The sequence below is a fragment of the Gadus chalcogrammus genome, chromosome 10 (genome assembly GCF_026213295.1).
Source record: "Gadus chalcogrammus isolate NIFS_2021 chromosome 10, NIFS_Gcha_1.0, whole genome shotgun sequence".
Lineage (NCBI taxonomy): Eukaryota > Metazoa > Chordata > Actinopteri > Gadiformes > Gadidae > Gadus > Gadus chalcogrammus.
The window spans coordinates 12411745-12427816 of NC_079421.1; the positions used below are offsets into that span (position 1 = coordinate 12411745).

Genomic DNA, 16072 nt, shown 5'->3' on the forward strand with positions numbered 1-16072 from the left:
TTATTGTCCACCAGAGAGGGTATTCATTGCCACCAGTGTAGATCACATAGAACATTAGCTTCACATTGAACACACAGCACATAAACACACACGAGACATTGGGTTGTTAGTTTGTCGAGGGCACCGATGGACACACACACACACACACACACACACACACACACACACACACACACACACACCACACACACACACACACACACACACACACACACACACACACACACACACACACACACACACACACACACACACACACACACACACACCAACCACTCAAACCATCCTCTGTTTCATATTAACTCCTCCTCCTTGTCCTCCCGTCCAACACCGCGCCACAACTTCCCACGCCACACCCCCCCCCCCCCCCCCCCACCCCCCCGTGACTAACCCCTCCTCCCTCAGCCGTTGATGTCCTCCCCCCCCCCCCTCCCCCAGGACGCGGAGGAGCGGGACCTGCGGCGCTTCCAGCTGAAGATCGCCGAGCTGCACTCGGTCATCAGGAAGCTGGAGGACCGCAACGCCCTACTGGCCGACGAGAGGAACGAGCTGGTGAGGGCCGCGCACGGGCACACTCTCTCGCTCTCGCTCTCTCTCTCTCTTAGACACACATGCGCCTACGCACTTACATGCACGCACACACATGTGTACACATGTAAATACACAGATACCTTCACATACACACCAAAGGAAAGCATGCACACACATGCACACATACCTACTCAAACACACACACATGTGCGCTCGCACACACATATGCAAGCACCCCTACACAATCCTACACACCCACACAAACACAACATCTACAAACTGACACACGAATGTGCTTGCTTGGACATTTTTGTGTACCAGACAGATGTTATCACATAAACTGCAGACAAACGTGTTCGACACAGGTATGTGGTTAGTGTACATGCATGTTATGCACCTGTTGTATAACCAGACCAAAGGTACACAAACACACACAGGCTTACATTCTCTCTCTCTCTCTCTCTCTCTCTCTCTCTCTCTCTCTCTCTCTCTCTCTCTCTCTCCTCTCTCTCTCTCTCTCTCTCTCTCTCTCTCTCTCTCTCTCTCTCTCCTCTCTCTCTCTCTCTCTCTCTCTCTCTCTCCTCTCTCTCTCTCTCTCTCTCTCTCTTTCCCCCCCCCCCCCCCCCCCCCCCCCCCCACCAGCTGAAGAGGGCCCGCGAGGCCGAGAGCCAGGTGAAGCCCATCTTCGAGAAGAGCAAGCGGCTGTCGAAGAAGAACGACGACATGCTTCACACGCTGCAGCGCATGGAGGAGAAGCTGAAGAACCTGAGCCGCGAGAACGCCGAGATGGTGAGAGGAGCTCCGCACGGCCCCCCGTCCGCCACGTCTGCTCTGCACTCTCTCTCTCTTTTCTTTGCCAGGAATCGAGCTGTAGAGGCGTATGTACAATGGAAATGTTTTCACATTTGAATGGAGGAAAGTTCATCATTCAGCTTTATATATTATTTTTTTTACCGTATTGGCCCTAATATAGGACCAGGTTTATTTCCTGGACAATGCATCTGAAAAAGTGGGATTGTCTAATATTCAGTGTCCAGACTTTTAGAGGTCAATATACATTCACAACTTCCTGGTAATAAATAGCTTTAATTTGACCGACTCCATCTGGTTCAAGTGAAAGAGTTTTTCTTTGCTCTCGACTCTGTTGCGGTGCGCCGGCAAGGTCTCAGAGAACGACACGTTGTGTCGTTCTCCTGAGACCTTGCCGGCACACCGTAACAGTGGCACACACTAGTAGACAGCTAATTGCCGTCACTAATTATGACTTTCCGCTCACTTCCTAACCTACGAACGCTTGGATTCTGTGATGGTTTGGTCCCCCCAGTGCCTGTCTGGTGTGTGTGCGCACCCCTCCACATCTCTCTCCTCTGTGGGAGTGTATGGACGGTAGAGCGTCCTGGATGTTCTTATCCTCACCACTCTGTTTTAATAATCAAGATTTTCAAAGAAGATGATGTTCTTTTAATAAACATGATTTGAATCTTAAAAATATTTTTTCAAAAATGACTCTTGGAAAAGGGTGTTTCTTTTATATTAGGTTCAATCCGGTAATCAAGAAACTAATTTCTTTCATCACATCATTCATTGTTTTAGTTATTTCTTCTTTTAATCGTTTCAAATTGACTAAAGAAAAAATTATCAAAATGATAATTTAATTATTGAATTTACATTTAATTTATTTATTTCATATTATTTCTTTAACTTAATCTGCACTTCAATTTATTATTTTACTTTTGTTTTTTTACTTGCAAGCTAGCATTTTGTTTTCTCAAACATCTTGAGGAACTTTTCTTTTTGCTGTCTGTGGGAAAGTGCGGTACCTAGTGGCCACTCATGGTAATACCTGAGCAAAATAAACGGTACAATCTAAATGAATGTCTGTCCATTGCAGAAGGAGAAGGCCGCATCCACCGCCTCCTCCAACTCCTCTTCGCGCTCCCATTCCCAGCAGCCGTCCCATCACTCCCAGCTCAGGCGACCCATCTCGCTGACGGACTTAAGCCACGCCCACGAGGAACAGGAAGTGGAGTTCCTCAAGCTTCAGATTTCCGAGCAGCGCGGCGTTATCGACGAGCTCACGCAGGTATTGATACCTCATGATCAATAATCAATCAAGACGGGGTGAGGTAGTCTGTGGCCCCTGGCTGTTCCTTTCGAGCCATAAGGTGTCAGCATGCTCAATAATAAAGTAGACCGGAAATTCTCTTGGCAATAAAAGTAAGTGTATCTGCAGGTTCTTGGTTTGAATGCAAATAAGCATGCGTGTGTGCATGTATGTGCAAATGTGTCTCTGTTCATACACTGTCTTGTTTATTGTAGCATCTTGAGGCAGATTATTGCTGTAAGGATGCTACAACAGCTTAATTAATTAGGCAGTGCTAGCTATCGATAATTGTAGGTCGTAAGGGTTGGCAAATGAAGGTCATTAACTAAACAAGGTCATTAAGGACAGGCATGGATGGTTATATCACTAGATGAGGTGTTATAATCCTGGCAGTAGTAGCCTGTAGGATGCTGGTGTTCATGGTTGTTGTGTCTCTGCTCCTAAGGAACGTGAACGACTACTGATCAACAAGAAGAACAAGCGGAAACCCCTGAAACCCACTAAGGTAAGTGTGTGTCTGGCTGTGTTTGTATGGGTTTGTTGTGTGTGTTATGTGCATACATGTGTGCATCTATGTGTGTGTGTGTGTGTGTGTGTGTGTGTGTGTGTGTGTGATGTGCGTGCGTTCATCTGTCTGTCTGTCGGTGTATGTGTGTGTGTGTGTGTGTGTGTTCACAGAGGAAACTTCTTTCAAACCCAATATCAGGTGCACTGGTTGTGTGTGGGAGGATATTTGTTTTACACCGTCACTCACACACGCACGCACACACACACCCATACACACACAATCACCCGAGCGTGGGTGTTGCCGAGCAACCCTCCTGTCTGTGCTGGAGATATCATCTGATGCCGTCTAATAGGAACAGCGGGCCTCATTTGGTCTAATTAGGCTCGGGAGAGAGGGAAATTACGGCATCTCACACACGCACACGCACACACAAACAGGCACACTCACACACAAACAGGCACACTCACACACAAACAGGCAACTCCCATCCAGACACGCACTCATAGGAAGAGGTTTCTCTGCGGTGTTTCTATACATTCACTCTCGACAGGAAAGCTCTTTCATGCTGAGATAAAGACAATAGTTCTGTGTTTGTGTGAGCCAAAAGGGCAGTGTTCAGATGAGGGGGCAGTTTCACAGACTTTAATTGCAGAGATTGTTGTGTTTGAGTGCATTTTCCAACGATTAAACGCTGGGCATCAGGGGAGAGGGTAGGGGACGCCCGTGGCGTTGCTAGGCAGGGGGAACTCTGGGGGCTGCAAACAAAAAGCTTTCTCCTCCTTCCTCCAGACCCACTGTATCTCCCTCTCTCCGTGTGATCCAGTCTTTGGTTCGTTTCCAGCAGATTTCTACTAATTCTGGTCAAGTCGCACTCTTTTACCATCAGGAGATTAATACGTTTTAAAGGAGAACTAAAGGCACTGGACTATGGTGATGCTGTGTTTCATGGCCTGTTCTCGTTGCATGGACGCTCCTTGGGAGACGACACTTCAGTGAGGCGTCGGGTTGAGAGTGAGCCATAGAGCAGCGTTCTGTGGGCCCTTGAACGTCTTGTTGCGCTCCAGAGCTCATCACAGAAGGGCCAAGAGGTGGGGTGATTGATCTGTCTGGGGGTGGAGTGGGACTCGACTAATCGCTGCGTCTGGGAAGCTCCAGTACAGATCGGCACCGGGAGCTCTTTCACTCTCTCGCTCTCTCGCTCTTTTTTCTCGCTCTCGCCAGTCTATTCTCAGAATGCAGGAGTATGTGCTGCTCACCCTCTACTTTTCGGCTTTTATCTGCCTGTGTGCTCTGGTGTGTCTATACTTCTCTGGGTGCCAGGAGATGACCTACAAACACGATGGTAAGGACGTGGCAGAGGTGGTGGTTGTTTTTGTTGTGGTGGAGAAAAGGCGGTGAACCCAGATTGAGAAGAAACAAAGAGTTTGTGGAGCATAGGTGTTTAGTTTTTAGTTTTTTTTAAGTTGTGATGCATTTTCTTTGTTCTCGTAGGGCACGAGTTTGGGAAGACAGGTGGTGTTCTCATTGCCCTTGATTGACTTTTTATGGCTTTCTAATAACTTTTACAACCAAGCAGTAGAGGTTTTAAAATTATTCGTGTTTGACTGTTCAGCATTATTTAAGGGCAATATATTTAATTTTATAAATTCTCGATCTCATCACTTTCTTTTATTTGTATCGTTCAGTTGATCTTTGCGAGTCCTGTTTGTAAGTGTGATTCTTGTTCTCCCGACAGAGGCATGTTGTGGAGACATATTTTGGATTTGACGAGGAGTCAGTGGACTCCGAGACCTCCTCGCTGACCTCCTTCAACACGGACCTGACCGACCGGACCCCCGCCACCCCAGAGGAGGACATTGAGGAGGTGAGGTCATCGGAGGGTCCCCTGTACCCCCAGTAAACTCCCAACGCAGGGACCGTTGCCTACAATGGGTAGCACATCTGAAATAGTTTATTGGCTTAAGTCATCTGTAACCTTCGGACATTTACCAAGGTGTGTCATCAGCGGGCACCGCTTCGACCAATCAGATGCAGCCTTTGCACGTGAACCCCGGCTCCCTTACAGGGGGTGCTGTCGTAGAGTTTTGATTGGCCGATAATTATTACTCATAGTGTGTGTGTGATTTTGTGTGTGTGTGTGCTTGTTGAGGCTGGTGCAGTGTGTAGGGATAAAGGTATAGCCTCTCAACTTACCGCCGTTTGTCCCCTCCCTCAGGGCGTGTCCCGGGAGGAGGCGGAGCTCCGGTTCCGCCAGCTGACCCGGGAGTACCAGGCGCTGCAGCGGGCCTACGCCCTCCTGCAGGAGCACAGCGGGGGCTCCATGGACGCCGAGCGGGAGGCCCGGGTACGCACTCGGGGCGCACACTTAAGGGCTGACTATGGTCCCACGGTCCCGCAACGCAAGGACCACGCAGACGCTTCCACGCCGTCGTGAACCGTTATGCTTTATGGCGTCGAGTTTTAGTAAGCGGACCAATCGCAGCCCTTGCGTTGGGTGAACATGGGACCATAATCAGCCCTTTACAGAGTCCTCTGCTCTTCCTGGTTCTGGATTCAAACTATGCATGTCTTTATTGAGCTTGTGTTACGACAACAAACCACTGAGGTCTTGAAAGAAGCATCAAATGTGTCGTGTCCCCAACCCACAGTACCGGTCCTTACCACAGGGGAGGGTTACAAAGCGTAGCATTTGTTTACAAGAATAGCATATATGAAAGAAATTAAGGCAAAGCCAAACATATCTTGCCTTCTGAAACTGGTCATCAGTACTACATCAGAACATCAATATGCTCAAAATCACTTGGTCCAAAATGATCCAGAATTGAAATCCATATTTAGTTAAGAAGAAGTGGGAGAGGTATCCTGAGGAAAATGCTGCTTGATGTTAATCACAAAAACGTTTTTATTTACTCATACTTACAAAAAGAGTAAGAAGAATGCCCACGCTTTTCTAAAAAGTGTATTTTCAGTCGACTGACTGGTCCACTAATATCTGGTGTGACAGCCCGGGTTAAAGCCCCACGCAGCTCCTACTCAGCCCTGTACCGTTGTAACACCATTGGGTGTGATAACACTTACAACTTCAGACAAAAGCCCTATTTGTTGCATTTAATCATTTGAATCCCACGACGCCAAGTGTTCCAAAGGCCAGTCCGTCCTCCCCTCTGATTGGCCGATCCGTGCCCTCTCTCCACAGACGCGGGAGCAGCTGCAGGCGGAGCTGAGCGGCTGCCAGGCCAAGATCGCCGACCTGGAGAAGGCCTTGGTCGAGAGGGGGCAGGTAACGAGGAAAAGGGGCGGGGACTGCGGGTCTCCGGCCCCGCTCTCATTGGCCCTGCTCCTTGTCTGTCTGGCCGCTGTGCTCCTGGCCTGGCGCTATGCCGACAGGGTGTGAGGCGTCGTCACTGCGACATCACTTTCTTGCCCCCCTGCCTCTTCTGCGCCTGCATGCTGTGCATCCCTCCTCTCCCTGTCCTTTCGTCCCCTTGGTACGTCTTTTGTTTCCCTTCCGGGTCCTTCTGGTGCTGTCGACCTCAGAGGAGAGAGCCAATGAACAAGATCCATACTGAGCAAAACCAAACGGAGGCATCGCATGAGAAACACTATCGTCACATTCTATCTCTGGCCAGTCTGGCACGTGGACGTTGATCTGGACTTTATTTGACAACCTGACACTGTCTTGCCCAAACGTTGTTCCTCTCTCCTTGTTCTTCTTTCCTTTTGGTTTCTCCCTGTTCCCTGCCTGGTGCCTGTAATGCCTGCAGCAGCACCTGTTATGGTTCTGTTTTCACACCTCCACCTGCAAAGGTCTGATTGGACGACTGGGACCGCACGTTCTCTACCCTCTGTGATCACGGTAGCGCACGTGTCTGGTCCAATAAAACCTTGTTGTACCTCCTACTTTGTGCCTGTGTGCGTCTTGTGATCCTGTGTGATTCACTGTGCATGGTTTCACTGTGCATGTGTTCAGTGTGCATGTGTTCACTGTGCGTGTGTTCACTGTGCACGTGATCAGTGCATGTGTGTGTTGGAAGACGGGCTGCTCTCGCTCTGCTGTACCATGGTATGTTTCTGGTTTCATCACATGGGTGGCTCCCATGTCAAAGCAGCACACGCATCACCTTTATACATTTACTGTTTTGAGTTTGTGGTTGCCATGTTACTGATGAACACAATATTTCCTCATTCTTCTGATGGCAGGACGCCAAATGGGTGGAGCAGAAGCAGTACTTACTACGGGCCAACCAGGACTACCACGAGAAGGTAGGTGGCTGTCCCGGTGCTGGAGCCGGCTGATGGTTATACCCAGCACCTCACAGCAACAAAGTCAAACCTGCACTTCCGCTGCAGACGTTACTTTTGTTCAGAATCCCACATCAGGCCTCTGACAAATCCACCCCGTCACCATCCTCCTACAGATGTTTTATCCTCTGAACTGTTTAACAGTTTGAGCTGGAGGCAACCAGGGAGAGTCTAATTTTAAACAAAAGTCATGGCTGTATTTAGAGGGTGACAATGAGCCCGTTTAATGACGAAGGTTGTTTTGGAACCTGCCTTCTTCTCCATTCCTCATCATCAGCTATGGGCTAGTAAATCCACTCACTCAACAACATGACAATTCATTTCCCCACTGATTGGATGCATCCTGTATTCTCTGGGATTAATTTGATTAGTTGAATCGTTATATAATCATTTGCCTACACAATAAGTTGACGTCTGTCTGTCTGTGTCTGTCTGTCTGTCTGTCTGTGTGTGTGTGTCTGTGATTGTGTGTCTGTGATTGTGTGTGTGTGTGTGTGCGCGTGGTTATGTACGTGCGTGTGTGCGTGTGTCCTCCAGATGTGTGTCTCTCAGCAGGCGGAGGCCCGTCTGCAGGCGGAGGTGCAGGACGCCCGCGACCAGAACGAGCTGCTGGAGTTCCGCGTGCTGGAGCTGGAAGTAAGGGAGTGCACCACTGTCAAGCTGTCACCAGGGGGCGACAGCAACAACCTCCCGCCTAGACGCACCACTTACATCCAGTGACCCATAGATTCCTTATGCAACACCAAAAACATGATTTTTTTTTTGGCATCCATGTTTTTTTTCGTGTGTGTTCATATAAGCACAACCCTCCCCCCCCCCCCCCGAACAAACTGGAATCGTACGCTGAATTTTTCCTGTTTTGAATGAGACGTTGTATTGCTGCAACATGTACGGTGGTGCATGTGTGATTTGTTGTGTTGCGATGAAGATGATTCTAATTTTTCAATAAAACAATAAATGTATTTAAGTTCACCATTCAACCCCATCTTTGTTCATTTTGTCTCTCATTTTGTCTCTCATCCTTGCATGCGTGATTTATTTTCCCCTCCCTGAAGTGTCCAGAGTTTGTCCTGGCACGGTGTGTCTATGGTCATTAGTCGTACTGTATGTGTGACACCATTTGTATACTTTTATTCAAAGTTTAAATCTCACTGCCACTGAGGCAAAATTGGGTTAACCAAAATATTTACTTGGAATCCCCATACAGTCCTGCATATTTAAATAGTACTATCCTTCAAACAATAATTGCAGCAAAAGTCCCTGTTTTTAATGTGAAAGTTCTATTTCTGGGACGTTATGGATCTGGAAAAACCTATAACCTTCAAGAAAGCTAAAGCAAAGAGGACCTAGTAACCCAGCAGCCCCCAGACCCTCCTGTGTAGCATGAGCTCCACCACCTCGTCTCTTTTGGTTGAGGCCTCCCATTTCAACGTGTTTTCACCTGCCTCTTTATTTTGCCAGATCCTGTTTATTTTCCCCCTGATACCATGTGAGTACGATCCATCGTTTTAAAATTACCTGTCTGTCTGTCGTAAATATGTCATCCCCAGCAACACACCTCCCTTCTTACCTTCCCTGGTGCATTAGCAGCTTGCGGCATGAGGTGCTTGTAGAACCCTACTCATTGTGATTGCACGTTACGTTTGATGAGCCGCTGAGCGAGTGATGCTAGTGGACTGACCGTGTGTCTGTCCTACAGGAACGGGAACGCAGATCTCCGGCCCTTAACCTCCACATGTCTAGCTTCACTGAGAACAGCAGCAGTGCTTTGCAAACCCACTGCCACCAGGAAGGGGTGAAGGTGACTCCCACTCACACACTGGTTTAAAATGCCAACCCAATGACCCCTTGAGGAGAAGGTAAAAAAACATGCTTTTGACGTTCCACTTAGGACCTGATTATTCCCGAGCTGATGAAGAAGCTGGATATCCTGGGAGACAACGGGGTCAGTAGTTCAACTTGTCACGTGTGCCAGAAGCATCTATGGCTCAGCGTATATTGTGTGTGGTATGAACACAGCTGTCTGATGTGCGGTTCTATAGAATCTGCGGAACGAGGAGCAGGTGACGGTGATCCAGGCGGGAACGGTGCTGTCACTGTGTGAGAAGGTGAGGAGGGATACGGACTCTGGACTCCTGGGACTGCTCTGCCACACTGTGGACGGTTACGTCACTGCAAGCGCTAGATTCATTCAGCATTTTATTATCGTCAGCGATTACACTGAATTCAGATAGATTAAGCTGAGGTCCAACACAGTTCAAAGTATATATGTAGAAATATTTAATATCTATATAATACCTATGGCCTTCTGCCTCAAATATTGGATGGTTTTCATTCCACCTTGCTTCCTCTCCTCCTGTCTTCCCTCCCCTCTCCTCTAATGTCCTCTCCTCTACCTCTCCTCTCCACTCGACTCTCTCCTGTTCACTTCTCTCTTCCAACTCTCATCTCCTTCTCCTTTCCTCTCCTCACCACTCATCTCTCTCTATCCTCTTCTCTTTTCTCCACACCTCTCCGCTCTTCTCTTCTCCTCTCCTCTTCACCTCTCCTCTCCTCTCTTCTCCTGTCCTCTCCCTACCCTCTCAGTGGCTGAAGCAGATAGACAACACAGAGGCAGCCCTGACCCAGAAGATGAGCGATCTGGAGAATGACAAGGTAGTATGTGTTTTTCCCTCAATCTCCTCTGTATCTCTAACAACATGGCTGCTTTGTCTTACCAGAATAGGAAAACTATTGAATTCTGCACAGGCCTCGTAGTGCTTTCTATATATATAGATTAAGTGGTTATTTTCCGTATGTAAAGCTCTGTTGACAGCAATCGATACGATGGCCCTCAGATTCAAAATGGTCAACTAGTGCATCTCTTTCAAATGAATCCACGACATGATTATTCACGATAACCCACACACTTCGTGAGCTGTTTCATTCATCCATAAATACTCTTTAGGTTCAACTGTACACTTGAAACCTCTACCAACAACAAAAGAGCAAAAAGGGATGTACACATGAGGACTGTAGGGTTGGCCTTATATCCCTCTGTGTGAGGTTGTGCCATCAGATTATACAACAGGCTTGCTTCATTTGATGTGTTTTGGCAGGAGCTGTTCAGCAAGCAGAAGGGCTTCCTAGAAGAAGAGCTGGACTACAGGAAGCAGGCCCTGGACCAGGCATACATGGTACGAGGCTCTAGGACTGTATACCCCACTGCTTAAGGTTCACAGCTGCTGCTGAAACATAACGTGGGTGTGCAGAGGTCTGAGCATGACCAAACTGGACTACAGCAATAGAGAACTCCAACTTTTAGCGCTGAACGTGTTCACCAGTGTTACTCAAGAGGTAGAGATGCCTCTTGAAAACCGTGGTGATGGAAGAACACTGCTTGAAAACAGAAATGCCACAAGCATGACACCTTATATGTTTTGGGGGACCCATCTTAACATTCAACCGCATCTAACTAACCGCAACATTCATACTGCGATACCATGTTTTGACACTGCATCTTCTAACCTGTGACAGGCTCTGGGTGAAACTATTGAGGATGTACTTCTGAGCTGATTGACCCAATACACTGTAGAGACCTCCAACGATCCCATACAAAATACACGTTTAAATGGCACAAATATAAATGTCATATGAAGAATAGATATATATTTCACTGAAGGCAAAATATAAATGGACGGCAAAAACAACATACAGATGCTGATGATGTTATGATGAATGATAAGGGAATATTTAATAATACAATAAATGATTAATATTGTAACAGGCGAGGGTGCAGGAAAATGGTGGTTATACACAAACCAGGCAGGGCTGACAAAAACCTTGAGTAAAAGCACCCAGTCAGAACCACACTAATCTGGGTCTCTGGAGCGAAGGCTTAGACCTGGTGGCTGCAGCTGGTAACTACCCCTTCACACAGTGACCATCAGCATCGCTCCATGGTTCTCATCACCTGGTTTGTTGTGTGGTCGGCACTTGTTCCACCTTCATGGTGCGTTGGTCAGACCCCAGGGGCTCCGTAGGGCTACTGAGCTGAACAACTACTGAACAAACATTCAAGGTAACTCCACTCCTGAAGGGAAGGTCAAATGGTTGCAGCTACCAGGGAAACAGGTTGTTAACATGAAAATGAGGTGGAACAGTGATCTCCATATCTACCATGGTCACAGTGGTTTGTGCTTTTGTTTGTCTGTCTTTCTACTCCATATGTGCACACCTGTTATTATTTTGTGTGTGTGTGTTCGGGGGTGTGTATGCATATATGTGTGTGTGTACATGTGTGTGTGTACACATGTGTTTGTGTGTGTGTATTTGTGTGTGTGTGTGTGTGTGTGTGTGTGTGTGAATGTATACACATGTGTGTGTGTGTGTATACGTGTGCGTGTGTATACTTGTGTGTATGCATGTGTGTTTTTGTGTGCGTGTGTATACATGTGTGTGTGTGTATACATGTGTATGTGTGTATACATGTGTGTGTGTGTGTGTGTGTGTGTGTGTGTGTGTGTATACATGTGTGTTCTGTGTGTGTCTGTACATGTGTGTGTACGTGTGTTCTGTGTGTGTGTGTGTGCATACATGTGTGTATACATGTGTATGTGTGTATGTGTATACGTGTGTGTGTGTGTGTGTGTGTCTGCGTACATGTGTGTGTGTATACATGTGTGTGTGTGTGTGCGTGTGTATACATGTGTGTGTATGTGTGTGTCTGTGTTGTACATGTGTGTGTGCGTATACATGTGTGTGTGTGTGTGTGTGTGTTTATGTGTATGCATGTGTGTGTATACATGTGTGTGTGTATACATGTCTGTGTGTGTATACATGTGTGTGTGTGTGTGTGTGTGTGTGTGTGTGTGTGTGTATACATGTGTGTGTGTATACATATGTGTTTGTGTGTGTGTGTGTGTATACATGTGTGTGTGTGTGTGTGTGTGTGTGTATACATGTGTGTGTGTGTACATGTGTGTGTGTGTATACATGTGTGTGTGTGTGTGTGTGTGTGTGTGTGTGTGTATACATGTGTGTGTGTGTTTGTGTGTGTGTGTATACCTGTGTGTGTGTATACATGTGTGTGTGTGTGTGTGTGTGTATACATGTGTGTGTGTGTGTGTGTGTGTGTGCGTGGCGCTGCAGCGTATCGAGGAGCTGGAGGCCACCCTGTACAGCGCCCTGCAGCAGGAGCAGCCGGGGGGCCGCGCGGTGGCCGAGGCCCTCAGCGAGCGGCAGAGGGAGGAGCTCCGTCTGGCCGTGGACAGGCTGCGGCGGCAGATCCTCAGGCAGAGCCGGCAGTACGACAGCCAGATCCTGCAGGAGCGCATGGAGATGCTCCAGCAGGCCCACCAGGTGAGGACCCCCCCCCCACCACCCAGCAGGTAGGGTAGGGAGCCGTCCCGGGAGGCTGAGGATCCACCCCCCCCTCCACGGGTAGGGGAACGTTGCGGGCTCGTAACTGGGACGGTACCTGGCCACTGCTCCAACGCTCTGTGTGTGTGTGGGTGGGTGTGTGTGTGGGTGTGTTTGTATATGTATACGTGTGTGTGTGTGTATATGTGTGTGTGCATGTATATACTGTACGTATATATATATATGTCTGAGTCTGTGTGTATATGTGTGTGTGTGTGTGTGTATGTATGTGTCTGAGTGTGTGTGTTTGTGATTGTATGTGTGTGTTCAGACACACAGCAGGGAACCATCCATATGCCTCAAGGTGCTCAGAGTTTACAGATATCTCTCCTCATCCTGTCACTGGGTTAGGTGGCTGAGTCATACCGGATGGAAGTGGATTAGATAGAGGTGTGTGTGTGTCTGTATGTGTTTACATGTGTGTGTATCTGTGTGTTTGTGTGTGTGTGTGTGTGTGTGTGTGTGTGTGTGTGTGTGTGTGTGTGTGTGTCTGTGTGTGAGGGAACCATCCAAATGCCTGAGTTTAAAGATATCGCTCCTCATCCTGTCAATGGGTTAGGTGGCTGAGTCATACTGGATGGGAGTGGATGTGAAAGAGAGGTGTGTGTGTGTGTGTGTGTGTGTGTGTGTGTGTGTGGGTTTCATTGTTTAATTTTGAATTATTCCCACAAACTCCTCAAGGAGGCCGTTACTCATGTGTCTTGTTTATTCATCCACTGGATCTCACATCCATCATTAAACCCTGGACTTTCATTCACAAACCTCATTGCTTGACTTAACCTCTTAAACGCTGACGATGCCAACCACAGAGTACTAACCTAACTCACGCTTGTTTTATCCTGTTCTGGCAGATAAACGCATCGCTAATCACTCACTAAACATACATCAGGTCTCCTGAGTCCTGTGCATCTCTAGATGATTATGTTTGTCTTTGATCTCTTCTACCATCCCTCCCCCCCCCTTCCTGCTGGGGAGCGTTTTAGAAACTCCTCTCCCAATATTCCCCTAGCATCACAGTTTACATATCCATCCCTCCTTTGATGGATGGCTCGATCGCTGTGGCGTTTACTACTGAAGCTGCATCGTGATTCTCCTCGTATCGCTGAGCTCTGCTTTAACAGCCAAGCTCAGCATCCCCAGGATTAAGATGCTGTTTGGACACACACGCATACGCGCGCACACACACACACACACACGCATGAGCGCACAGACACACACACACACACACACACACACACACGCATGAGCGCACAGACACACACACACACACACACACACACACACACACACACACACACACACACACACACACACACACACACACACACACACACACACACACACACACACACACGCATACTCGCAATCGCACCCACACGATAAGAAAGACCATTTACAATGCTACACATACACAGACAGACACAGACACACACCTTCACACAAAACACCTTCACACACACTCGTACCTGCAATCGCACACGCACGCACACACACAATAAGAAAGCCCGTTTACAATCCTAAAACCACCCTTTTGTCTTGCTAATTCCTACGGCAGTCTTTCTATCGACTTGGCATGGAGATATTCGCTGAGGGTGGCTAAACAGGACAGAGATACTTGTCGTATAGCCAGAAACACTTTGGAGGTTGATCACCGGCCAATCGCTCCCCTGTGCTTTGAGAGAACCAGCCCTGCCTGGAGCCTCCTGCTCTGGGAGTCCCTTCCTCCTCCTGGTCCTCGCTCCCCCGGCCACGAGCCCTGGCTGCCATGGGGAACAGCGGACAGGAGGGGGTTGTGATTTCTGCCAGTCTACTGATCAAGTCTTTTCTCTAGCTAATTAATAACCGGTTGAGGGGGTTTAATTCTCATGTCTTCAGTAACAATGGGTTCCCATTCCCCGTGGCGACCCAACACACGCACACACACACACTCACACACACACACACACACACACACACACACACACACACACACACACACACACACACACACACACACACACACACACACACACACACACACACACACACCTGCTGATGTGGCTGAAACCAATGGAATGTGAATTGGGTTCCAGAGGACATTCATGTGTTGATGTCCAAATATAAAACTCATGTGTTATTAACGTGTTCTGGTTCTAGTACACAAACACAAACGTGTTGATGAAGCCATGTAACCATAGTAACCCCGTTGGTCACATGTGCCTTGCAGAGAATAAGGGAGCTGGAGAACCGCATCGACGGGCAGAAGACACAGATCAAGGAGATCGAGGAGAAGGTACGCGCCGCTCTGTCTGCCTGTCTGCCTGTCTGCCTGTCTGTCTGTCTGTCTGTCTGTCTGTCTGTCTGTCTGTCTGTCTGTCTGTCTGTCTGTCTGTCTGTCTGTCTGTCTGCCTGTCTGCCTGTCTGCCTGTCTGCCTGTCTGTCTGTCTGTCTGTCTGTCTGTTAGTCCCGGTATTACTGCCGAACCATACGGGAGAGTGAGCGATCACAGTTTACTTTGAACGATACTTATCGTAAAACTTTGTTGAAATGTTGAGAAATAAATACTTTTGAACATACAACTCAATTTCTGTCACTTAGTTCCGACTCACTAAGCTATATTTGTTATTTTTAATAACTTGTTACAAACCAATGTATCAACATTGGTTGTATTTTTTCTTGTGTTGTTGTCATTGTATATTAGCTGTTTATTTTTGTCAGGCCAATCGACTCGTGATTGTGTGTGTTTGCCATGTGGGACCTAGATAATAAACTATCTTCCTTCTTCTTCTTCTCCCCCTCCCTGTCGACCAATCCCCTTGTCTTCCTTTAGTTTCTGTTCCTCTTTCTGTTTTTCTCTTTAGCCTTTATTCTCTGGCCTTAGAGGCCGAAATACAGACCGGCATCAGGTAAGGGCAACCTCTCTCACACTAACACTCCCTCACACCAGCAGCATCACATTCAGATCCTCACATCCACCTTCTCATGATCCGGTTTTCCCGCCTTTTTGTGAAGTTGCAGTGATGATGATGATGATGATGATGATGATGATGATGATGACAATGATGATGAGAACTATCATGAAGATGATCACGATCTCAAAGCAAATTTAACATTTGACTTTCTTCCTCAGGTGCCAAGACGCAAGCGAGGACAAAACGCAACAAATGTCTTTTATTTTTTTCTGAAGCATTTCGAAGACGGTGCAAGAAACACCAATGGCCTTTTTTTAACAGACGTGCACTTTGTTT

At 47.6% G+C, this 16072-nt stretch overlaps 1 protein-coding gene across 1 annotated transcript in view; it reads left to right on the top strand.

The window, feature by feature from the left end:
* The window catches only part of jakmip1 (janus kinase and microtubule interacting protein 1), a 32605-nt gene extending 16567 nt beyond the window's left edge, over positions 1-16038 (top strand). Inside the window, exons 6-23 of the mRNA XM_056600472.1 lie at positions 439-552; positions 1174-1320; positions 2423-2614; positions 3081-3140; positions 4879-5007; positions 5359-5487; positions 6340-6423; positions 7344-7406; positions 7983-8081; positions 9145-9246; positions 9337-9390; positions 9488-9553; positions 10032-10100; positions 10544-10621; positions 12576-12785; positions 15052-15117; positions 15655-15730; positions 15955-16038. Of these exons, the coding sequence (XP_056456447.1) occupies positions 439-552; positions 1174-1320; positions 2423-2614; positions 3081-3140; positions 4879-5007; positions 5359-5487; positions 6340-6423; positions 7344-7406; positions 7983-8081; positions 9145-9246; positions 9337-9390; positions 9488-9553; positions 10032-10100; positions 10544-10621; positions 12576-12785; positions 15052-15117; positions 15655-15705 (1713 nt within the window). The 3' untranslated portion in view covers positions 15706-15730; positions 15955-16038. The remainder of the gene's footprint in view (positions 1-438; positions 553-1173; positions 1321-2422; positions 2615-3080; positions 3141-4878; positions 5008-5358; positions 5488-6339; positions 6424-7343; positions 7407-7982; positions 8082-9144; positions 9247-9336; positions 9391-9487; positions 9554-10031; positions 10101-10543; positions 10622-12575; positions 12786-15051; positions 15118-15654; positions 15731-15954) is intronic.
* The last annotated feature ends 34 nt before the right edge of the window (positions 16039-16072 follow it).